The sequence below is a fragment of the Leptinotarsa decemlineata genome, unplaced genomic scaffold (assembly GCF_025532065.1).
Source record: "Leptinotarsa decemlineata unplaced genomic scaffold, Ldec_3_MD MMD2_tig00026328_RagTag_RagTag, whole genome shotgun sequence".
Taxonomy (NCBI): domain Eukaryota; kingdom Metazoa; phylum Arthropoda; class Insecta; order Coleoptera; family Chrysomelidae; genus Leptinotarsa; species Leptinotarsa decemlineata.
The window spans coordinates 9,880,292-9,905,654 of record NW_027412688.1 but is presented as its reverse complement, the minus strand read 5'-3'; the positions used below and the strand labels follow the sequence as shown (position 1 = coordinate 9,905,654).

At 35.0% G+C, this 25,363-nt stretch overlaps 1 protein-coding gene and 1 long non-coding RNA gene across 2 annotated transcripts in view; one reads left to right on the top strand and one right to left on the bottom strand.

Moving 5' to 3' along the window:
- Nucleotides 1-21,016, bottom strand: part of DIP2 (disco-interacting protein 2) — a 612,353-nt gene extending 591,337 nt beyond the window's left edge. The window contains exon 1 of the mRNA XM_074182728.1: nt 20,776-21,016. Within this exon, the coding sequence (XP_074038829.1) occupies nt 20,776-20,863 (88 nt within the window). The 5' untranslated portion in view covers nt 20,864-21,016. The remainder of the gene's footprint in view (nt 1-20,775) is intronic.
- LOC111511357 (uncharacterized) lies at nt 16,889-25,068 on the top strand. Its single transcript, XR_012467319.1, has 5 exons — nt 16,889-17,182; nt 18,788-18,897; nt 21,430-21,833; nt 22,294-22,461; nt 24,808-25,068. It is a non-coding gene; the product is annotated as an uncharacterized lncRNA (long non-coding RNA).
- Nucleotides 25,069-25,363: the final 295 nt, after the last annotated feature.

The following is a 25,363-nucleotide window of genomic DNA, read 5'->3' as shown; positions in this document are numbered from 1 at the left end:
AGGTGGAGATGTGTTTGAACATATTCTGAAATACACTGACGATTAAATCAACTCATTAATTTATGGGTTTATTATTTTCAGGTCGTGTTTCAGCTTCAATAAAACTATTGTTTGAAGAGAAGTTTCATTCGATGGTTGAGGAGTATTTTAATAATTATCTTTTCATTGTATTATCTGTGACTAATTGAGAGACATCAAACGAAATCTGTTTTACAAAAATGAGTGATGAACAAGGAAACCATGTCAATTTTCGTTTGAAACAGTTTATCTCGAAAACGGTTCAAAATAGAAATAGTATTATTTGAACAAAGTTAATGTAAAATTGGATGTAGAACTCAGAAATGTTGAAATATACAGGGTGTTCCATTTGAAAAAATTGAGTTCCACTCATTTTTTCATGAGATCAAAGTATCTGCATTTTTTGAAGACCCTGTATGAGGCAAATAAAAATATGACTCGGAGTGAAGATCCTCATAGTATCACTCCACTCCATTTCAAATTTGATCGTTTTAGTGCAAGAGAGTTCAAGATTATCAGTATTTATAAAAGTTCATGTTTGGTAAAAAAAATATCGAAATTAATTTATATCTTCTAAACGGTAATAGATAGGTATAGGGAAATTGTATATGAATTTGTTGACAAAGTGATAATGAATCATAATATGATATTATATACGGGGTGTTCCATTTGAAAAATCAAAGAAGCCGCTACTTTATAGTAGAAGCGACAACGCCGCTTCGTCTGAAATATGTTAGGCCTGTAGGTCATATTGACTTATGTATACTGTGGAATTTTCAGGTTGATCCGTTGAATAGTTTGCCAGAAACGGCTAATTAACGCTCATCATGAAAAGCCCTGTATATCTCTAATGAGACTCTAGATGTGACTTTTTACCGACTGTGATATTTATCTCATGTGATACCGTGCATAAAACTGTTAACCATCTATTGACGATATTTAGATAATTTGTAATGTGATATATGTATATTATGTTCACTGAGATTTCAAACCGATCGTGTTATTCACTTGATCTGGATGTGACGTTTTTACCGACTAGACTGTGATATTTTATCTCATGTAATATCTTGCATGAAACTGATAACCAATCATTGTGATATTTTGAATATTGTATTATGTGCTACATGAATGTTTCTTTGTCATTTTTTTTTAATCTTTTTTATTTTCTAGAGGCTATATCACGCATAAGGAGTAATCTTGCGATTGTTTCTTCAGTGATGGCATTGTTTATTCATGCAGCTCTCAAGCACTACTAATATAAACTTATGTATTCAATATTGTAGTTTTTTGATAAATAAACAATATTATTATTATATACCGATATTTTTCAAACAATAACCGCCATCTCTAGGTCAGGCCGGGTACTTCTGGAACCACCCTCGTATACTGATCGATAGAAAATTTAGTAGTCTTTACATTGATGCTAGTCATTTTCTTCCAAATTTTCATGTTTTGCCTGTTTTCACTATATTGCTGTATGATGCCATTTTTCCCAACGGATTCAAATTGAATCAAAGCGCTACCGAAACCCGAAACATTAACCTGAAAGTTGGCAATGATATTGGTAATGAACGCACTGTTCGACGTTAGTATGCGAAATTTCGTTCCGGAGATTTTAGCTTCGACGATGCCCTAAAGTGGACGACCTACAGTAATCCAGAACGAGGATTTGAGAACCCTGGTGGAGACTGACCCATCACAAATGGTGCGTGGGATAGCGAATAACTGGGCGTCAGCTCTCATGCAGTTGTTGATGGTTCAAACATATTGTAATGGTGAAATCGATCGAAAAGTAGGTGTTCTATACGATCTGAACGATCGACAGAAACAGTCACGTATCGAGGTCTGTTCTTTTTTGCTTTTGCGCAACCAAAACGATCCTTTTTGGCTCGGATCACCACGTATGATAGAAAGTGGATTCTCTCAGACAACAGGACATGTTCGGAACAGTGATTGGACACCGATGAGTCATTCAGGCACTCTACAAAGGCAAAAACCTACCAAAAAAAACCATGGTTACTGTATGGTGATCAACGGCTGGTGTGATTCACTATAACTTTCTGCAACCAGTCCAGACCACCACAGCAGTCCTATTGTAAGGAAATCGTCAGAAAATAGAACGAATTGAGTGTCGAAGTGCTGCCTCACACATAATACTACCCAGACCTCTCGCCAACGGACTACCATCTTTTCAAGCACTTCGATAACTTTATCGACTTCATCGAATCCTGATAAATTAATCGACTTGTTTCGTTGGCAAAAGTGCTTTTATTCAAATGACGCTTGTTTCGATTAAATTCAATGAGTATTCACTGATATATTACAGTTTAAAGTAGACTCATTAAAACGGACAAAACTTTTGGAATGACCTAATATACAGTGCAGTCCATTTAAAACGAGACACCCTGAATAACTTTTGGTACAATGATTTGCAGAAAAAATAAAAAAACACGTCAACTATAGTATATTGGGGGGCACATTTTGACATATTCACATTCGATGTTACTTCCCCAATCGCACCCCATTTTTTTTATGGATCACCCTATATTGTTTCGCATTATCAGATGCTCCGTGATGAGCGGATTTCAACAAAGTATAAAACATATGGTCTGAAGCTCATAGTTTGGAAGCTGAAAATTATTTGAGTTAAAAACGAGCCACCCCAATGAACTTCTGTACAATCTGTTACCTAAGTATCATAGTCTTATTTTGCCTGGTTAAGTTTGAATTCGATATTCTCTTCATTCAGTATTTATCTCATTCTACAACAACGGTCACCTACCAGGTGAAGTTACAATTGGTGTTTCTGTTTTTGTGAATTCTTGACAAGCAATGGTTTATGCAATGGTTTATACGCTTCGAGAACGGATTGAAATAGTGAGGTTGTACTACCAGAATGGAAATAGTGCTAGAGCTACTGCCCGTATGTATAATGATAATCATCCAGGAAGAAATGTACGACACAAATACGTTTCTGAAGTATTGAACAAATTTATGGAAACTGGATCTGTTAACAATAAAAAGCAAAACCGTTCAGGAGTTGTCAACGATGAAGCTATTTGTACTGCAGTTTTAGGGCACGTTGGACTAATGGAAAATTCGCAATCTCTTACTAAATTATCTTGAGAATCAAAAATCAGTCGTACAAATGTTTTCAGGTTCCTTCATAATTACATATAAGATTAGACTGGTTCATGAATTGAACGAAGATAATTTTGATAGACGTATCGAGTTATGTGAAAGTCTCATTGAACGGATCAACTTGCATCAGAATTTCTTGAATGAAATTTGTTATTCGGATGAATGTACATTTAGTTTGGATGGAGAGGTGAATCGGCAAAATTGTCGATATTGGAGTGATACGAATCCTCTTTCATACCGTCAAGTTCCTACCCAACTACCTCAAAAACTGAAACTTTGGGCAGGAATTTTGTGTGACCACAGCATAGGTCATACTTTTATCGATGATAATTTGACCAGTGATAAATATTTGGATATGTTGGAGAATCGAATAATACCGTGAATCAATAAAGCAATTGAGGATATAATTTTTTTCGAAAACGAATTAGTTTTTCAGAAGGAAGGTGCACCTTCTCATTATGCAGCTCGAGTGCGACAATTTTTTAATGATCATTTTCCTGATCGCTGGATTGGCAGAAGATGTCCTACAGAATAGCCACCAAGGTCTCCGAATCTCACTCCTGTAGATTTTTTTCTATTAGGTCATTTAAAGTCTGGGGGTTCGATAGGGGAAGTAACATCAAATGTGAATATGTCAAAATGTGTCCCCCTATGGTTAACATGTTTTTTTTATTTTTCCTGCAAATCATTGTACCAAAAGTTATTCAGGGTAGCTCGTTTTAAATTGAATGCACTGTATACAAATATTTTTTTGTTTTCGTAACGGCCCATTGGAAAGTCTAGGCATTGTGAAAATTTTTTTCAGAAAACGTCGGGCACACCGACATCCACAAAAATTGCGATTGAAATCGTTTTCCGCTTAGTTCGCTTCATGCACCCAAATCAATTTCGACATAGGTAAACAATTCTGAAAAGTTATCTTTAGAAATATTCAACTCAGGCGTGAAATTAATTTGATCATTCTTTTTCACGACGCGACGTTCAAAAGTAACAATAAATAATTAATGAACAGCCTTGGTCTAATTTTGTGATATTATAGGAGGAAAAGTATCTAAGAACATATGGCCAAAATTACTTATGCTTATATTTGATCCTAAAATAGATATAGAGTGAATAGTGCTTTGGGAGATAGATTGGAGAAAAATTTTACCACGCATTAGTATAATTTTCAACTCATATCCATTCACTCCTGGTAATCATGAATTTTTTAATCCATTGATTTGAAATTTGTGATTTTCATCTCTTTCAAATCTAATACATTCTACTCATCTGCCAAAAGATGGTTTGCAAATACTTAATTGGTCCTTTAGGATTATTTTAGTGAAAAATCTGCTTCTTTGTCCAATATACCGCTATTTCTAGAGTCAGGAATGATATGCCCTGTATAATGTCATCAAGTATTGTATTTGATGCAGCATCAGTGTTTCTGCCGCAATTATCTAATTCAATAACATTTCCATTGCGGTCCAGCGATGCTCTTTGAATAGCAACAATGGTTACAATCGAATTCTCGAACAATGACAGTGACGAACTTATTACCAGGCCGTTTCAGATCAGCGTCAAATGAGCGTGTAGCGTTGATTGTTAATATAATTGACCGATTCAAGGATTGCTACAAGTTCTGTAGGCATCAGAAAAAGATTACCAATATGTTGAATTACCGATGGAAAGTGTCAGATTATTTTATGTGTTTGGTTTACAATGATTCAGAATATGTCTTTTTATTCATGTTTGAGATATTACGATCATCATCCACTATGGAAAGTGAGTTAATTAGGAAATCTATCTACATATCTATATATTTATTCTACAGGGTGTTCCTTAAACACATGCTAATATTTAAGGAGGTAATTCTTAGAACCATTTTAAGAAAAAAACTTCCTATGGACGTATGTCCTAAACGCCTTAACTTTTGAGATACAGGGTGGCAAAGTTTTCAAAAATAATCAGTTTTTTAATAATAACTGAGATAATTTTGTAGACTTCTTTGGTATATATGGTACATATGTTCCATGCCTCAAGGCGCATTTTCTGATGTACAATTTTCTTAATTTTCTCTGCCAGTGACGTACGTACGAGTTTTGAAATGTATATTTTTAGCGAAAAAAATACTACGCCACTGCTTTATCTTGAATTAAAAATTATTTTTAAAATCTCCATACACTTTTGAGCACATTTGATTTGCTGGGTTTTCTTTATCCGACGCATGGTTTTCGCTCAAAAAATTAAAAATCGCTTTACTTAAGGATAAATTCCTTAAAAATGTAAAAAAGCACGGTGGTTCACGTGACTGATGTTCTCCTACCGTTCCTCTTGAATAGTTTACTACACAAACTACACTTAAACGATTTGATCTCCACTAACTTTATTGAAAATAATCATAACATGTTTCGCTAAAACATTAGCTTTTTCAAATGATTAATTAATCATTTGAAAAAGCTAATGTTTTAGCGAAACATGTTATGATTATTTTCAATAAAGTTAGTGGAGATCAAATCGTTTAAGTGTAGTTTGTGAAATTACTATGGATCTTCATCAAGTAACGGCCGAATCAATCAGAAAAAAAAAAAAAAAAAAAAAAAAAAAAAAAAAAAAAAAAGTTTACTACAATGTAATATTATGTAAAATTATAACAAAAACCTTAGCCACAGCAACGAGTGGGCGGGTAAAAGTTTAAATTATCTAAGAACAATTCGTTCAGGCCAGTCTCATCTCCCTACACAGTAGGTTAATGGACTGACACCTATCCGAAAACATCTACTCCCCTGGCTAATACCACGAAGGGCGTTGGATTATATCCGACAGGTGTCAGTGCAGGATTCTTCACAGAAGTTATTCCTGCATATGCTGTTGGCGATACAACTGCCGCAATATATTTTCAATTATTGGAACACACTTGCAGACCGGTTTCGGGCTGTTTGGCCACTCGTCAGTGCAAGGTAGTGTATATCATCAACATAAAGTCGATGATTTCTGATAATTGAAAATCGAATTCCGTCAGAGTATCATTCCTCGGACTAAGCTGAAGCATACAACAAACAACAGGTTTGTCATCGCCCCATCTGCCTGTGAACGAGGTAACCAACTGCATATCCAAAATTTGCCCAATTCCTCGTATAAGGAAAGAAAACTTTCACATATAGTCAGTGGACATACTTGAAGACTGGCTATAAATCAAATTATCTAAGAACAATTCGTTCAGGCCAGTCTCATCTCCCTACACAGTAGGTTAATCTGACACCTATCAGAAAACAACTACTCCCCTGGCTAATACCACGAAGGGCGTTGGATTATATCCGACAGGTGTCAGTGAAGGATTCTTCACAGAAGAACGCCACAGTTAATTTAACTCGGATGTTAAATGGGTTGCATATTCTTGGTGGACAGATAAAGAATCACGGGTTGCCGAAGTACAATTCATTTATTAGTACTCGGTATGGAGAAAAAAAAACTTTTTTTTTTCTAGAAGAGATAAAAATTAAACTGGTCGGATTTTGCGAAGTAGCAGTGCTGATGTGTAGGAATTTTTCTGTCGTGTTCCAAATTAAAAATTCTCACAAAATTGTGGATTACTGCACTTCTGCTTTCAAGCGACTAATTGCCTATCGTTTCGTCACTTTGTTGTGACCTCAGCGAATAGTTTGCTCTTCGTTACGAAGGATTTACGTAAGCCGATAACAACGTCATCAATATATACTACCCTCAACCAACCAAAGAGGTAAGGGAAAATAAGAAAGCCGGTGAGGCTAAAAATAATTAAAACGGGGAATATTTTTTTAGGGTTTTAGTTCTATTCTTAGTCTTCGTCCTGGTCCTGGTACCCATGACCCCAGGTTTTACCGTGACCATTCAGTGATTGTCCGATTATTGGGTTTCAATTGGGATCCCAAACGATTATTTCTACAATATTCCATAACCGGCCGTTCCATATCTGGGACCGCCTGGAGAAATTGCAACCCACTCTAGTGTATTCTACGCTTAATATGAATATTACCATTTGGGGACACTCATCAGAAATAAATAGAATCTTTATAATGCAAAAACGTTTCATTAGACTAATTTTTGATCTCAAATACAGAGAATCTTGTAAGAAAACATTCCAAGACAAAACATTCTCACATTACAATGTATTTATCTTTACAAAATATTAAGCTACGTTCATATATATTCCCATTTGCTAACACGACATGGGAAATTCACTCTCATCAAACGAGACGCAGAAACGACTTCCATCAGGAAAAAATAAACCGTAATAAGTAAAAAGGTTCATCACTTTATGCCGGGGCAAAATATTTCAACTTTTTACCACTGAGCATCAGAAGTGAAACAAATTTTCTCAAATTCTAGAAAAAAGTCAAAGACTTTTTGGTAACAAGTTGTTTTTAATCCCTGAAGGAGTATGAAAATAATATTTTTTGTGTACCTAACATGTTTGTTAATGATATAAGTGATATTAGATAAAATATCTTTTGTGAAATGTGACCTGTCATATATACATTCAACTATCAAAAATGATGAATAATTTCGACTTTGACTTTGTTGGCATATTTTTTCAGTTGCTGTAGTTTTAAAGCAAAAATATAAATTTCTATCTGTTGTCCGCTCTTATATCAACGTACAGCCGAAGCTGTACGTAACGTAAATAAGAATCAAGAAAGGGAATCAGGAATTTCCACACCGAAGGGGGAAAACTTGGTAAAAAAATAGGGGTCCAAAGATTGTATTGAATTTTGTTAGTTTTAAAAACGGAAACCTGAAGTTTTGGGTTAATAAAAAAAATATTGTAAATATTTGTTTAAAGTTGTCTATCACGAAACTTAATGTGACAAACCAAATTCTACGTGGGCAAAGCCGCGTAGAATTTGGTTTGTCACCAAATGAATTCTTATAGCCAACCAAAAAAACAATATAGTTTCATAATCGATTACCAAGTTTGCACAAAACACATTGTTACATCTCACGAAGAATCAATTTTAAAGTCGTCCACACACCAAAAAATTGCCTTAGTTCACTACCAGTGAATCATCATTAACTTTGCTATCAATAGAATGATATAGACTTCTGGTGTTTTCGGGACTAGAAACAGTGACACTACCACACCATCATTCACCATAAAGTCGATTGATGCATAATTTCGTTGATATTCTTCTACACCAGATTGTACAATTCAGTTATACCTTGACCAGATTTTTCCATGTGTAATTTTCCCAGGCTGGTTTGGAAAGCGAAGATTCGCTAATTCCTTCCAAGACCGCTTCAATTGATGCCTTTACCCAACTTATCAGTAACTTATTCCCAATAGAAAGTGTCTACTGGCCTGGTGCTTGTATTCGGGCAATGCATGATGCGTCGTCTTCCACTAACCAAATCAAGCATAATACTTCATTTGCGCTTTTCCAATCGTAGATTACCTCAACTGGATTTTTACGCGATGCATTCTTGTTCTTTGGAACATATACTTCTACAACCATTGGGTAATCAGTGTTTTCACTGGCCTCCTCACTTGAATCTTTTAAAATATTGACTTTGACAATTACATGTTCCGCTTTCTCGCTGTCGGATATAATGGGCTGTTCAAAAAATAAGGTTAATGTTTAAATTTCGCGAGCTACATACATTCGATTAGCGATTTTATTTATGACTAGTTGTTGCCCGCGGCTTCACCCGTGTAGAATTTGGTAGTTGTAGTACTAATTAGTACTATGTTGCTGTATCGCTGCTTTTCCAATGTTTTGACAAAATCAGAATCAACGAACTTAGGCGTTCGCAGCGTTATAGAACAGTGCTTTCAAAAAATTGTTCTACAGCGCCATCTAGTGGTGAGTTTCAGAAAAATTGATAGCCTAAAAACCTTCTCTATGAAAAATCACTTATACTTGATTACTTATCACTTACCAACCAACCAACCAACAAACATCCATTTTTGTATTATCAGATTATTCATTTATGATTGGCTGAAGAGTCATAAAATCAATTTGAAGTCATGTTATGATGACGAATAGAAATCGAGAAATGCGGGGATGCTTATCGCCATGGTGTTCAGTTCAGGAACTGATCGCGATTTGAGTGTTGAAATTTGATATTGGTGAAGTTACTTAAAATTTTTATTATCTGTTCAAAATGTGGCGTCCTTAGACAAGTACTAATAGTAATAACGAGTGTGATAACAACGCAGACTTTTTCCAGTGTGGTGGTTCCAATAGCGATGGTGAACAATGCGAAAAAGAGATACCAGTGAATGAGAATTGGATAAATTTGAATATTGAAACACAGAGAGTATGTTTCAGTGTATAACAACGAAAACTTAACAGAGCCGTTTTTGAATATAAAAAGTAAGATTTTTAAAAAAAGCTCGGACACGTCGATTTCTAATTAAAGGGGGACACCTTTCAGAATAATCAGATTTTTTGTAGTACACACCCCCTCAGAGGGGTGCGTCCGACGACTCTTATTTAGATAGAAAGTAGGTCGAGTGGCACCTTGTTTTAAAGGTCTTTCGAATACCTTTACAACTCTGTTAAAAGAAAATTTTTGTAACGATTAGTTTTCGAGATAATTTGAAGTTAAAACTGCCATGTTAATAATACATTAGACAGACCACTCTGTAACTTGTATGCCTAAATAATTTTCGAGCAGTTCTTCTTATCAGTTTTTTGTTAAATAAAATCCTTTTTTTAAAATCAATACCCACTCCTCTTCTTCCAGTTTTCATTAGTACATCGTTCGATTTTTTTGTTTAAACGGGTCACGTATTTTTATTTGTTCAAAAATGCCTAACTACTGCTGAAAGGGTTTCAGTTATTGCTTTTTTTTTGGCGACGACCAAAATGCTAATAGAACATCAATTTTATTTAACGAGCAAAACCCTGGAAACACCTAAGCAGAAATCACGTTCTGGATTTGGTCTCAAAATTCAGGGAGACAGGTTCGGTTTTAAATAAGAAAAGAAATGTTCAGAGAAGGGTAGTGAATGACGATACTGCGATTGGAGTGATTGGTCAAGTCATCGCCAATCCCAGGTTAAGTACCAGAGGTTTATCAGCAATGGCCGGAATATGAGCGCATGGAGAATCCTTAAAAACCACAAATTTCATCCTTACAAAATTAAACTTGTTCATGAACTCAATGAGGATGATTTTGACCGAAGACAGGAGTTTTGTGAGGGCATGAGTGAGAGATTAATGCAAAATCCCGAGCTGCTTTTATAACATCTGTTTTTCGGACGAAAGCTCATTTTATTTACATGGTTGCGTGAACCGTCACAATTGCCGTTTTTGGTCGGATGAAAACCCAAGACAATACGCAGAAATACATACCCAACATCCCCAAAAGTTGAATGTCTGGGCCGGAATATTAGGCAATCATAGTATTATAGGTCCATTTTTCATTGATGGAACTTTTTGAAGAGGCAATACAACCTTGTATAGTTGAAATAATTGAACAGGATCCAAGATGTCAAGATGAATTTATCCATTTTCAACAAGCAGGTTCGAAATTTTTTGAATAATAATTTAGAAGGACAATGGATTGGCAGAAGAGGTCCAATTGAATGGCCAGCACGATCACCATATTTAACACCACTGGACTACTTTTTGTGGAGCCAGCCAATTTGGATGAATTACGTCGTAGAATTATTGATGAATGCCGAGCTATAACTCATGAGTTGTTGAATAATGTAAGAGCAAAATTCGAACAAAATCTTTATTGTTGCATGGAGCAAAATGGCGCACATTTTGAACATTTACTCTAAATTTTCTAAGTGAGTTACCCTTATTAGGTGTTTTTTTTGTGTGTGCTTTAAAAACAATTATTGGGATTTATCAACCCTAAAACAGTTTTTTAAACTTTTCTGTGTCATCAGCATTCAAGGAAATCAACAGGTTGTATTCGTAGTGTAGGTAAGTTTTTAGTATGATTCACTTTTTTATCAGCAGCATGAAATATCCAAATCAAAAGGCAACCTTCATAAGGAGGTGCCACTCAATTTACCTAAAATGTAAGGGTGGTAACCAACCCCATCCCCCGAAAAAATCTCCTCGTAATAAACAAATAATTCTTACTTTTTTACGAAATCAAATGGACACGTATTAGCAGGTTGTCATAAAAAGCAAAAATTAATTTTTTTCATGAAAGTTCTGAACGTAAATTGTACCTTGAAAACAATTTGATTTATTTTAAAAAGAGTTGAACTCAATAAAAATACCTTTAAATCTTCAAATTATCTCGAAAACTAATCGTTACAAAAATGTTCTTTTAACAGAGATGTAAAGGTATTCAAAAGACCTTTAAAACAAGGTGCCACTCGACCTACTTTCCCTATCTAAATAAGGGTCGTCGGACGCACCCCTCCGAGGGGGTGCGTACTGAAAAAAAACTGATTAGTCTGAAAGGTGTCCCCCTTTAATTAGAAATCGACGTGTCCGAGCTTTTTTTAAAAATCTTACTTTTTATATTAAAAAACGGCTCTGTTAAATTTTCGTTGTTACAGACTATATAAGAACCTACATCTCAAGTTTGGTTTGGTTTTAGTTGAAACAGACTATATATTGGACACTTCCATATTAATGGTAGAAAAAAATTCAAATATTTTGTTTACCTGATTTTTTTAACCGAGTAGTATATCAATGAAAACCACTTCCAGTTTCCACCAGCAAAAATACATACATGTCGTGTCACAAAATTGTGCCGTGTCGAATAAATCGACGAATCTAATAGTTTGACAGTCCAACTGAAAACGTTGGAAAATACTCAAAAGACCAAACATTTGACGATTGCATGATTTGTCATTTCTCGTATTTTCATTTGGCATTTAAACCCTGACGAACGTATGCCAAACTTTACCAAGATTTTCATGGTTTCACGTCAGAGTGCCAAATAAATGTCACTTTTGCCAAACCGCGTACTCTTACCTTTATTTTAACATTTTTCACATTCATTCTCCATAGTTTTCCTGGTGACAAAAGTTATATCCGATTTCCCCTCCAAGTTATTCGTTCAGAACTACCGACAGACGTGAAATAGTATAACCATCAGAATTCACATCACCGCTTCCAAGAAAAACGCGATAGACTCATAATTTTAGATCGGCCTTGTGCTTGCCCTGTTTATTTCGGGGCAATAGGTATATCGCAACTATCCAGCGAGAGACAAGTTGTTGTTAACGTCATAATCGATAGTAAATTTCCTGCAGTTACATTGCCAATTTGCTCACGTTGATTTATATCCACCGCATCGCATTCGGTATTCAAATCCCATCGATTCCATCTAGGCTCGGATTACATGGGGAATTCGATAGGGTATTCGCAACTCTGGAAGATACTGTATGGATATGGAAATAATTGAGTTATGACAACTCACGAATATTACTATCCCGTTCCAATCAGACCCTGTTTCGGTTCATAGCCATCTACGAAGGCAAAAGACATTGATCAACAATCGAAATGAATGTAGCTAACTCCAAGGAATGCTGCTCAAATCACCTGATTTATTATTAAGTAAAATTTAAAAAAAATTATAGATAAAACGCAAGAGCACTGACTACTTGAGATATTTGATAATGGACAACTTCAAGATTGTTGGCAGGTTACCTACGATCCCATCGGGGTTTTGTCTCCTCCAATACCACAAAAAACTGGTCAACTGATATTATCACAATGCTTGAGTTTTTTCACGAGGGAAAAAATTCTGGAGGGAGACGAAAAACCAATGTATTCGAAATGCAAAGAAAGAAGGAAAGAGAGAAAATTCCTATAATTACATAGGTTTCGTCGAATTTTAGTAATGTATTTGAAGAGAATGTTTTCAAGAAACAGATTTGAAAGACAGATTGAAAGTTACCGTCAACTTTCCTCTGGAATGTTTGGATATGAATAATTACGCAGTAGTTTTAATCCATTTTGGTTAATGGTTTCGTCTGAAGGATGTATATTGAAATTGTTGGTGTTCCGTTTTCCTGTGCTATCTTCTTCCACAAAGTTTAAAGAACTTGAGTCTGATTTATTTTTATATCCATTTTCATAATTTTTGTTAGGAAAAGCTGGAGAGAACTCTTGTAGGTGGACTAGTGTCCACCATTTCAACTGAGGATGCTACTATGTAGTGAAACGCGAATTAGAAATAAAGTGCATCGTGAAAATTTATAATTATTATCATAAATAGTGTTAATGATTCCCACAAAAATAGTGTGAATAAATATATTTTGTGCAGATCCATATTATTACATTCTGTGAGTTTCATTTCAAAGAAAATAAACTACTTTTCAATTCAATTCAATCTGAAAAAATCAAAGCAGTTGATCTATCTGAATTTTATATAGGGCCATAATTCCTTATTCTAAACAAATTTTCTCAGAACCATTTTGATATATCTTGAACAAAATGACGATAAACTTTACTTCCATCCAAAATATTTCTAAACAGATTCATATCATTTGTATTTTCAATTTATCGATGTACTAAAATTAACACTGCTGCAATATTCATAACAAACTTCTAATGAACCTCTTCGGGTGCCTTTTATATGTACCACTGAACTCAATTATTATTATCACATTGACTCAGTTAACATTTACAAGTGCATCAACGAGCTTATCTGCAGTCTTTGTTTAAGAAACACTTCCTCTATGAAAAAGGTAGTGTATAATAAGAATATTGAGCGGAAATGAATTTAAATTCAAGTAGAAGCACAGACTAGAAGGAATTTGTATCCCTACTCAAGTATCCGGCTTATGGGCGATTAATACAAAATTTCCCAACTGCACCGGTTTTGTTATAGCACAGTCTTATAAGTGAAAATGTTGATAAATTCGGTAAATTATAATATCTACAGCGTTGAATGCTTGTTAAACTTTTTTAACCATATTTATACTCCCTTGTTGCAGGATCTGTATACGCAATATTTTTAATATGTACCGATACATAATAGTCCGTAGGAGACAGATCGGGGGAACGTGCTGGTCAAAGTTACGGCCTATTATTGGCAATCCATCTGCTATGAAATAAATGATTGAGTAATACGCCTACGGTCCCGCAATTATGAGGCGGTGTTGCATCCTATTGGAACCAAATAAATAGCACATCTTCAATTGATAAATTTATTCACTGCAACTCTCAAATATTTTGTAGTATGGAATGAAGTATTTTGATGAATCAATAACAGTTTATTTATGCATTCAATTTTATGGGAGAATTACTCGAGGGAGAAATACTTAATTTTTTTGGATAAACAAATGAGTATCTCGAGAACGGTACATTTTTGGTATAGGGTGTATTACATAAACCCACATCAGAATTATGTCAGATATTCACAAATGTTAAAATATACAGGGTGTTACATTTGAATTGAGGATGTTGGTATCAACTTCCGGTATTACCGGATGTGTTGGAACAAAACATTATTTTCATTCGATAAAGCATATTATAAAACGTATATTTTCCAATTTTTTGGATATCATTCCTAGTATTTCCCAAAATATGGCTAACAGACGGTCATTGCGCTGTACCCTGTATATCTTGCACCTGCACAGGTAAAACAAGTATTTAAAAATACGTGAAGAAGGCTGCATGTTTCATTTACCCACAGAAAACATAATTGGTTTGCTAATTTTACTATTGGATGTGAAAGATTCAATTCAATGAAAAATTTCATTTTCATATCTAAAATAGTCAATATTTCCTGAACTAATACCATCTATCTTTTGGATTAGTTAAAACTAGTACACAGTGCATTTCTTTAATGTCTTCCTCTTTTATTTTTTGAACGGGTCAATTCAAAAAATTGAAATTTGGGATAATGAAATTAATGCATGAATACTTTATTTTGAAGTGAAATTGACAGATGAAACTTTCTAGGTGGCGACTGGGCTCCATCTGGGAAAAAACATAAATGAAAAGGGGGGTCTTATGACACGTCGTTTTGAAGCTCCTGACGAATACTTCACAACCCTAGAATATGAAGTCAATATCTTCACCTACTACAAAATGGCGGAACATTAAATAATTTCCTGAAGATAAACACATTAATATTGATATTTCTAGAAATATTCCTTTTTATCTGCCATATAGCAATTCCAACAACCCGATAAGGTTTGTAAAGTTATTTTTCTTTAATAAAAACGTCAAAAAATTTCAATACGACAATGATCATCATTGTTCAGTTACAATATTCTCATTGAGTTTTCAGTTTTACTAGTAGAAAGGTACCACGTCAACAATCTCTAAAATGGTCAATTCTTATCCATTGGAAAAAAAACTGAAGCTATTTTTATTCACGATGCGACGCGTAACTTTCACGAGATCGAAAGGATTTTCAATGAACGTTTTCCGAATCGTCCTATCTGTACCGGTAGTGTACATAACAAAAAGCCACAGGTCATCCGTCCATTCCAGAAGAACAGCAAGTGCAAATAATTGGTTAGATGGTAGTAAATCCTGAACAGTCCACTTATTCCGTCGCGAATGTTTGTGAGGTGTCTCCTTCTACTGTGTGGAGACTTTGGAAGAGGTATCATCCATACAAAATCAAAATGATACACCAATTAACTGAAGATGACCCTGATCGAAGAACAAAATTCTGCGAAATCATAACGGAAACCATTGCAAGACATCTTACCTATCTCACACATATTTGTTTTAGTGACGAATGTAGGTACATTTTTTTTCAAGCGGCAATGTTCACAGACAAAATTGCCGTCATTGGAGTGACACCAACCCTCACGTTTTCCGGGAAACACAGAAAAAATTAACGTTTGGGCAGGAATATTGGGAAACCATATTGTGGGACCTCTATTTATTGATCAAAATTCAACAGGGAACTGTATTTGAATATGCTGGAAACTACTGTTGACCCTCTCATCACTGAAATCGTCAAAGCGAATCCTAATGATTTCGATATGGATGTTGTAATCCAACAAGATGGAGTACCACCACATTACTCCAGAAAAGTAAGAAACTATTTGGATACTATTTTTCCCGGTCGTTGGATTGTCCGTCGAGGTCCTACAGATTGACCAGCATGCTCGCGAGATTTGACACCTTTGGACTTTTTTTATGGGTTATTTGAAGCAAAAGGTGTACGAAACTGAACCTGCTTCAATATTGTACACACGACAGAGAATAATAAATATTTGTAGAGATATTGACGTTAAGTACTGTGTTCGAAAATGTTCGGCGTGAAATATCGGATAGGCTGTTCGTATATCAAGAAGTTCAAGGCAACTATTTCGAGCACTTTCTGAACTGACCTCAAGCTTATTACTACATATATTATGTAGTTGAATGTCAATGTATTCAGGCAATTATTAAATGTTCGGCCATTTTGTAGTAGGTGAAGATATTGAGTTCATATCCTAGAGTTGTGAATTATTCGTTAGAATCTTCAAAATGATGTGTCACAAGACCCCCTTTCCATTTAAATTTTTTTTCACAGATAGCGCCCAGTCGCAATCTTCAAAGTATTATATGTCAATTTCACTTCAAAATAAAGTATTCATGCATTTATTTCGTTATCCCAAATTTCAATTTATTGCGTTGAGCCGTTCAAAAAATAAACAGGGGGGGGGGAATTATAGAAATGCACTGTATATTCTCTAAATTACTCAATAAAAATAAAACGAGTGTGTCATGGAAATAAAAAGGAAGTAGAAATTGTATTCTCAGCCCTACTGTTCACAGCAGTAATAAGAGGAGATGTTGGAGATAAGCTTATCAGAAATATAAGCGGATGATACAGTTACTCTGGAAAATGTATAATATGATGAGTATGATAACAAAACAAAGGTTGAATTATTGATTAACTAAACAACGTAAAAAGTATGATATACTATAATTTGAAGTTGTCCACACCCATAAAGGGATAAAGAAGTTAAATTATTAACTTCGACCTTATGCATTTTCAACTGTATACAAGTGTACAAAATCGAAAACGAAGTTGAGAAGTCAAATCGTATAGATTTTGCTCCCGGCTATTACTCGAAAAACGTATAGATCTAGTGACAATTATAGCACGAAATTCTATCTGCTTGAAGGTAAGTCGCATTGACACCTTACTACCATAAACATAACTTCATAAAATGCATGTGTTACGAGTTATAATTGACCAAAGCAGCAGTTCACTATCATAATATGAATCTCTTTTATTATCATTCAATTCAAACGTCACATCAATAAATACATCAGAATTGCCTAGGTATATGAACATCAAATTCACAACAATAGACAATGTCCCAATAAGGAAGTAAAAACCATACTCTGTGAATATCTTCTAGTATCCAGATTCAATGTATACACCTGTACACCGAACATAATTATTCAAACAATCTTTTTCATACCAGATCGCACAAAGTGTATAACACAATCTCTGATGAATTTAAACTGATGTCTTTGGAAAAATTCAAGGGTACTGAAACGGAAATATTTGAACGAAATCTAATGTACACCCATTGACAATAAGAATGGTCGTTCGTTATATAATTTTTTTTCTTTTTTGCATTATATAAATATTTTTTTGCCAAAGATGAAAAACATTTTTTTTTATCGACCTTTTTTTGGGTAATTGTTACCTTCCACAATCTGAAAAAATATAAAAATTATAATGGAGAACTTTATACAAGTGTAGAAGGGCAAACTTTTTAGTTTACCCCGATAAGTTACTGCGTAAAAATCAAAGTATTTTTCACAAAGAAAAATCTTCTATTTATCAGTAACTTGTCGTATTTAACTATTTTGCTGATTCTTTTAGCTTACGTCTCTTAGAATCAGCGTATATTCTCATGTCTGGAGAGAACTGTATCTCGAATAGCTCCTTAGAAATAGACCGTACTTGGCTACCCATCTTGAAGAAACTTTGAATAGTGGCGAAATGGCAACAAACTGATATCGGAGAGTACCTTGTATTACATCGAATATTTCAGTTGTCAATCAACAACATTGACATAATTTCATATTTCAAAACTTCTTTGACATCTATCGAAGAAGTAAAGAAATAAGCTCTCAAAAAAGGAATAACTGCGTATATATTCGAATTTTTATCCATTTCTGAAGACGGAGGCAGATTTTGGCCTCCGAAACGTAAAAGATAAGTATTATTTCTTAATATTTTTTTTTTGATAGGCAAAATTGTTAAATACGACAAGTTACTGATAAATAGAAGATTTTTCTTTGTGAAAAATACTTTGATTTTTACGCAGTAACTTATCGGGGTAAACTAAAAAGTTTGCCCTTCTACACTTGTATAAAGTTCTCCATTATAATTTTTATATTTTTTCAGATTGTGGAAGGTAACAATTACCCAAAAAAAGGTCGATAAAAAACTGATTTTTTTTTCCTCCACAAAAACATCTTTTGATAAAATCAACTGATCTTCAGCCTTTCGCGTTTCAGTAAATATTGATACATATTCATTGTATAAATCTGGGAATAGAGACCTAATATTGTTATTATTATAAATTTTTCAACTCTATTTTACCACCCCAGATTGCCTGGAAAACACTGCCCCATCAGACTGCCTGGGATATTCGAACGTTATGTTCATCTTGATCAGTTGATCTCCAGCAATAACTTATCTTAATTTCATGAATTCACCAAGACAACTTTTAATAATAGATATTTATAAAATATGTCTACTCTTACAGATGACCTAGAACATGTACAAGGAAGTGTATCCAATAAGCTAAACAAGAAGCATTATATAATAATAATAATAATTTTTATTGGTCTCAAGAAACATAAAGTTTGTAGACAGGTCAGTAGAAAAATACATTTAAAAATTTATATAAGGTCATACATTAAAATTGGTTAATGATAAAAAAATAGAATATATTAAAAGCAGATGTACAGTAGTTGAGATGAATAAAGGAATAAAATTGTTTCTCTGTTTCTGTGTACCTACTTTGCAGACATCACACTTGTTACCTATTATATCGTTTCACCTCCCTAAAGTTAGTTCTTGGCTGTGCTCAGGGCACATGATTCTTGGACCCAATGATCACTTACCCCTCCTGTATGCCCGAAGCTTCAAATGTATCGGGGCATCGGAAACAGGGTCCAACCAGCACATCTTTTGGGGGGGGGGAAACAATATTATTTGATCACATTAAATGTCAACAATTTCCAATTCATCTAATTGTACTGCTAAGTACAATATAGTAAACAGTGAGCAATAATCATCTTGAAACGTATACAAAAGCATACAAATATGTAAAATCTTGAAAATCACAGTTTTCATTGACAATAGTGGCATATATTAATACATCGGAATTCAGAGGAATAGTTTTTGAGTTGAATTGAAGAGCAGCTTTAACTGACACTTCACCCATTCCTCATAAGGTTTTCTTCAATTATTATTGTAAATACAAAAAAGATATCCTTTATCTCTTGTGATGAATAAAATTGATTATTATTAATATACTGATGAATTTTCAGAAAACGATGATGTCTCATCCATATTTTCAAGTACTTCTTAAATAAAGAAGGGGGTTCATTTATCTTATAGTGGTTGGAATCAATGCATAATTTTATGGACCTGCATTATATTTTTTTCAGGTTTAGTAATAAGTACCAAAAAAACGTTTCACGTTTTTTTTTTATAAAGAACGACAACTATTCGACAAATATTGATAACAGAAATGACAACATTTGAGTCTCATTAAGGGTGACTGTGCTAACTTGATATCAAGTTAAAGCAGCTACTCCTTACAAAAAAGTAGGAATGGAACATGTTTTTCGACAAATACTCGACAATTATTCATTCAACAAGTAAAAATATACATTTCATTAATTTTACCATTAATTTTAGTGCAAGCAGCCTTGCAACTTTATAGACGAATAGTTTTCTGCATCGCCCTGTATATTAACATTCCAATACAACGAAAAACTTGTACACTCCCTTTGGTATGTGAGGTTGAACTTCATTCTCAGTTTTAGTTTTATCAACGTCATTTCAGACTGTTCACAGCCAACGCAGAATATAATCAGGCGTGTGGAACAAACTTTTACGATTTTTACCTGTGCGAGTATATACACCTCTCTCGCAACTACCGTCTCTGCTTTAGTGACCATCAAATGACTCATTGAATGATACATAGCTAGCAGAAATAACTGTCACCAATTAAAAATAATCAGCTGAAGTGGACGAGCGAGAAACAATAGTTGTTGGATTTGTAAGAGATGAGGCAATGTCAAGTTCAACTCGGCCTTTTCTAATTTCTAATACTTTTTCTATAAGCAATTAGGTGCGAATGTTGCAAATATTTGAGTTCATTTATTTGAGGATCCTGATAAAAAGTAGATAACTATTTCTCTTCCACCTCGAAATAATCAGGCGATAATTTATGAAAATCAGGTATACTTTTATACTTACGTAAATGTGCTTCGGTCAGGTAATAAATAATACCCTCAGTTGACACAGCATACCAGAATAATAAACATTTTATTTTTTTATTTACAACGTGCAGTTACTTGACAAGCACCACCTTGCAGAAAGAATAGCCCAAGGCAAACTGCATCAAAGTGCATACACCCTGCCTTTTTTCCTTTCTATTGAATTCCAGACAAAACGCTATTGTTTATAAACAAATTCGCCAGATATTGATTATTAACTACATTTTCCAATTGGTCTTACCTTCTGACAGTTCCAAATCCAGTTCGGCCAGTTTATCTCGGACATCCTCGGGAAGTTTGGAAATGTCTATGTTGAGGTGGTCCCCCATGGTACAAAAAATTGTCACTAATCACATGAAAACAACACAATATCGTTCGGAAACTACACCGCACTAGTCACAACATCTGCCATTTTGCTGAGTTTTGACTGATCGGTAAATTTTTTGTTTGCTCTACCCGACACGACAGCTGAGAGGCTAGATTCCTGTATTGAAAATGTTCGCGTCCGAAATAACACAGTAAGAAAGCTCGTGTAGGCAACCAACGTTACGCTTATCGGAAGGTTCAAGCGCCAACAGGTTATATTACTTTTATTACACTCTTGTTGATTCATAGAGGGGACAAATTTGAAGATTGTCAATATTGGTAATTTGAACTGTTGAAGTTAGATTACCTTACTTGAAAAACCACCGAGGGTCTATTAAGAGGTTTACATTATGAAAACGTTAATTCACAGAGATCTTGTAGATAAATGCGATAATTAGGGTGAAAATAAGTGTAAAGGGGATAGAGATTCTCAGATCAATTGGAAAATTGATGAATTTCAGGTGTGAAAAAATAATAACTCTTGAGTCTGTGATATGAAATTTTGACCAAATCATGTAATTTTCAACAGAGTCCTGTCGGTGAATCGAAGGGATAAATTTCAAGATTGGCAATACTGGTACCTGATGAAAACTGTTTAGAGTTCATATTACGTCACTTGGGTTTGCAGTTTTATCGGAAAAATGAACACTCGAGAGACCGCCATATGATATTTTGGACAATATCATCACATATATCTTTTTGTCATTCATCTTGAAGTTGGAGAACTGATCATTTTGATATTGAAGAACAAACCAGAAGGGGATTATACCTTAATACAAAGATAATTATACCACTATAAAAAAAGATGCCTTCAAAAGCAACTGAAAATTATGAAGAAAATAATATCGACCTGCTGGCGAAAAAAAGAGTTTTGGAAATTTGAAAACTACTAACAGTCAATCAATATGATTTTAAATCAATCAAATAAGAAAGGTAAGTCACTAAATTTGCCATGAAGAATTATTTTTTCATCAAACAGAAATGACATTTCTAACGTTTTCTTAATTTCAAATCAAATGATATATACCTATGTTGCTTTTCCTTTATGCACAATGATGTAGGCCGGATATTTTGAATCGAATATGTCTCCCCATCTCTTAGCGAATGATTGAAATAGAAATTTTAGGACTGTAGGGACCATTAATTTGAGTTAAAAAATATAAAGTTGAACTTGCTGGATGATGTGAGTAGATTAAGTAGATGATGTCTATGAAAGGTTCAAAATTTAAAAAAATATGATTGAGTATAGTACAATACAGGATTATATTACAATCAACTTAAGAGAGCATGAAGTATCAAACGTTTACCATATGAAAATATCACACAGTGATCCAAATACATACTGAAATTTGAATGTAAATAATATAAATCAACAATCCATCTATAATTTCAGCTTTCAATATGATATTTACAAATACCTACATCAAACTTTGAGAACGAAATAGACAACTTTTTGATAAGGCAACTATTTACAGAATGAAGAGAAATTTTTGAATTACTGATTCTTATTTAAAAATGAAAATTCACGAGTACCATGTTGATAGGTATCGCAAGTTAAAAGGTAGGTACCATTTTGTTAATCTTTAACCAATTGCATAATTTGTAACATTAGCATGTATCGTATCGGATTTATATTCTATATATCGCATAAATATTCAACTAACACTTTATTATGAGAAAATATTACTTCATGAACTTATGGATTTACATCAAAGATCGGCCAATTCCATTGAAAAATCACTGATGCATAGTCAATTAGTAGTCTGTTAAAATAATAAGGTTAATGTTCAAACATTGAAGATGATCACTTGGTGATCATCTTAACACCTCGACACGTGTCGAGGTGTTAAAATAACGATATGATGTTTCCGTGGGTTGGACTACCTATCGGGCGCGTCCCCAGGTGGCGGATAGGGGAACGACCAGGGGATGGAGGTCCTGTCTTCCGGAAGCCAATGTGACCTTACGGACAGGATCGCCAAACTCCTGGTCAGTGGTAGAAATAAGTAGGGCGAGGGGAACTGAAACTCCCCAAAAGCCACTGCGAAACATGCCACGGTGGACCAGCCTACGCAAACTAAGGTGTAAGGAATCGTGCCGACAGCTGAATGGCCGCAATGATATGCGGTCACGAACAATGCCCTTGGGAACTGGACGAAACCTCATTGCAATCACCCTACCTCTGGTAATGCGGGGCTCTGCTACAGGTGACCAACTCTTCCCTTGCTACTCGTGGGAACACACATGAATGAAACAAACACAAAAACAAGGCTGGACAGAAGTGCTCACCTCAATTTAAGGCGGTGGCTGCGCATGAATAGAAATGTACACCCCAATCTACCGCTTGGAATGAGGCTGGACATAGCAGATCACCTCGTGATGTAATACAAAGGCCAAGGCGTAAGCCCATTTACGGTCCCGAGGCCAAAAGGAAAAAGAGAACGATAGAGGCAGGAGTGGCAGCAACTATAAGTGCCCCCTCCTCCTTCCCCACTTCTCCAACAGCAAGGGCACTTTCTGCGGCGGGCGCCAAGAGCTCCGCCTTGAATAAAGGCAAGGAATCGGCTGCCCCTGCAAGAAAGCTCCCTCAGTTGTGCACCTCCACGGAGGGAACCCCAAGAAGGTTCAAGAAGCCGCGCAACGACAGTAATGTCGCTGCACCTTCCAAAACCTTCGCCAAGGCCACCTCAGGGTTGCCAAAGAGAGTGTGTGTTCGGCGAGTCTTGGCCTACACCTGCCAATATAAAGGAGATATCTCCTAGTGACCTGTTCACCTTCTTGGACAAGACAGGATGGACGATGACCTGAGAAAACTCCTCGAGAGGATGTACAATGGGTCACACTTGGCCTAAGTGCTGTGGGTGTACACTCACCCTCCCTACATTACAGATACCAGATACCAGAATGATATGGTGTTGGGAAAAAACTCCAGTAATATTCATATGTGTAATGAGTTGATAATTGTACTCACCTTCACAATGGAGAAGAAAATCCACAACGAATTGCCATTCTTAGACGTATTGGTTAAAAGAACCAACACTTAGTGGGAAACATTTGTATACCGAAAACCCACTCACACGGGCCAGTATCTGAATAACGAATCCAACTACCATCAGTCTACGAAAAGAGGAATCACCAAGACTCTAATCACTCTAGTGGTTCGTGCTTTGCAGCTTTTTAATACGAAGGAAGCTTTCTAAGAAACTAGGCATCATCAAAAAAGATATTCAACGGAATTGTTACTCCAAAGTGATAGTGGAATCGATTTTGGCTAAAAGACAGCGAGAGCCTCGCAAGAAAGAGAAGCCATCACAACCAGTGCTTGCCCTTCCCTACGTTGGAGGATTGTGGCAAATCCTATATCGGTGAAACTAAGAGACCAATGAAAGTCCGCATTGTCGAGCACACGAGAAACACACAGCGAGGAGAAACCAGCAAATCGGGAATAGCAGAGCATATTTGGACTCATCAACATAACATCAATTGGTCCCAAGCTGAGATCATCTACAGGGAAGAACACTGGTTTGAAAGAAAATTCAAATAAGCTGCATATATGTTGTTCAACGACGCCTCTAGCCAAGTTAGCGTAGAGAAACGCAACATATGGAAACCTTTATTCAAGCGGAAAAACGGTCAAGTCCCACTAAACCGGTGAAGCGGAGAGAGGGAAGAGGAAATAGGTGAAAGCGTTCTATAAATAAATAGTCATCTCTCGGAGGAATGGTTTAGTCTTCACCCGAAGACGATTGTGGACTCTTTTTGATTTTTTATTCTTCATCTTCGTTCGTTCAATTTTAAATTTTGTGCTCATTTTTATTTTATTGTAATTTCATTTGACTGTTTATTGCTGGATATAATTGTTATTTTCAGCAATTCATTTCAAAATTAAATTTTATTCGTTTTTCAGAGATTTCAAGTCGTATTATATCACAAGAGACAATGGGAATCCGAACTGGTTAAATTCAACAACTGTGAAGTTCGTAATGCATAGAAAAATAACTCACGCAGACAGGGACAGTTGGATAATATTTTCTGAATCTGTTTTGAATAACAATTCATGAATTTCTTCAAATTCTAATACAATTTATGTGATAATGTTATCCATAGGAAATGTTTGTGATATTGCTGTTATGCTTCATGCTCAATGGGAGCATAACAAAATACACATTATGAGGAAATAACGTTGCATATGCATAAATCTTTTTACACTTAGTTCATTGAAAAAGTTAATGAATTACAAATTGGAAACGGAGATCTCCTGATGAGTTTCGATATTTGTTCTCCAATGTTCCTGTTGAATTATAAGAACTAGATTAGAAATGATGATAATCTCAAAAATAAAACAAAACTGAATGTAGAAGCTATTTTGGAGTTTCTGAATTATGTACCGATGAAACTTTTTTCCAGTTCGAAGAGGATTTTTATCAACAAGAATTTGGAATGGCAATGAGCTCACCCTTATC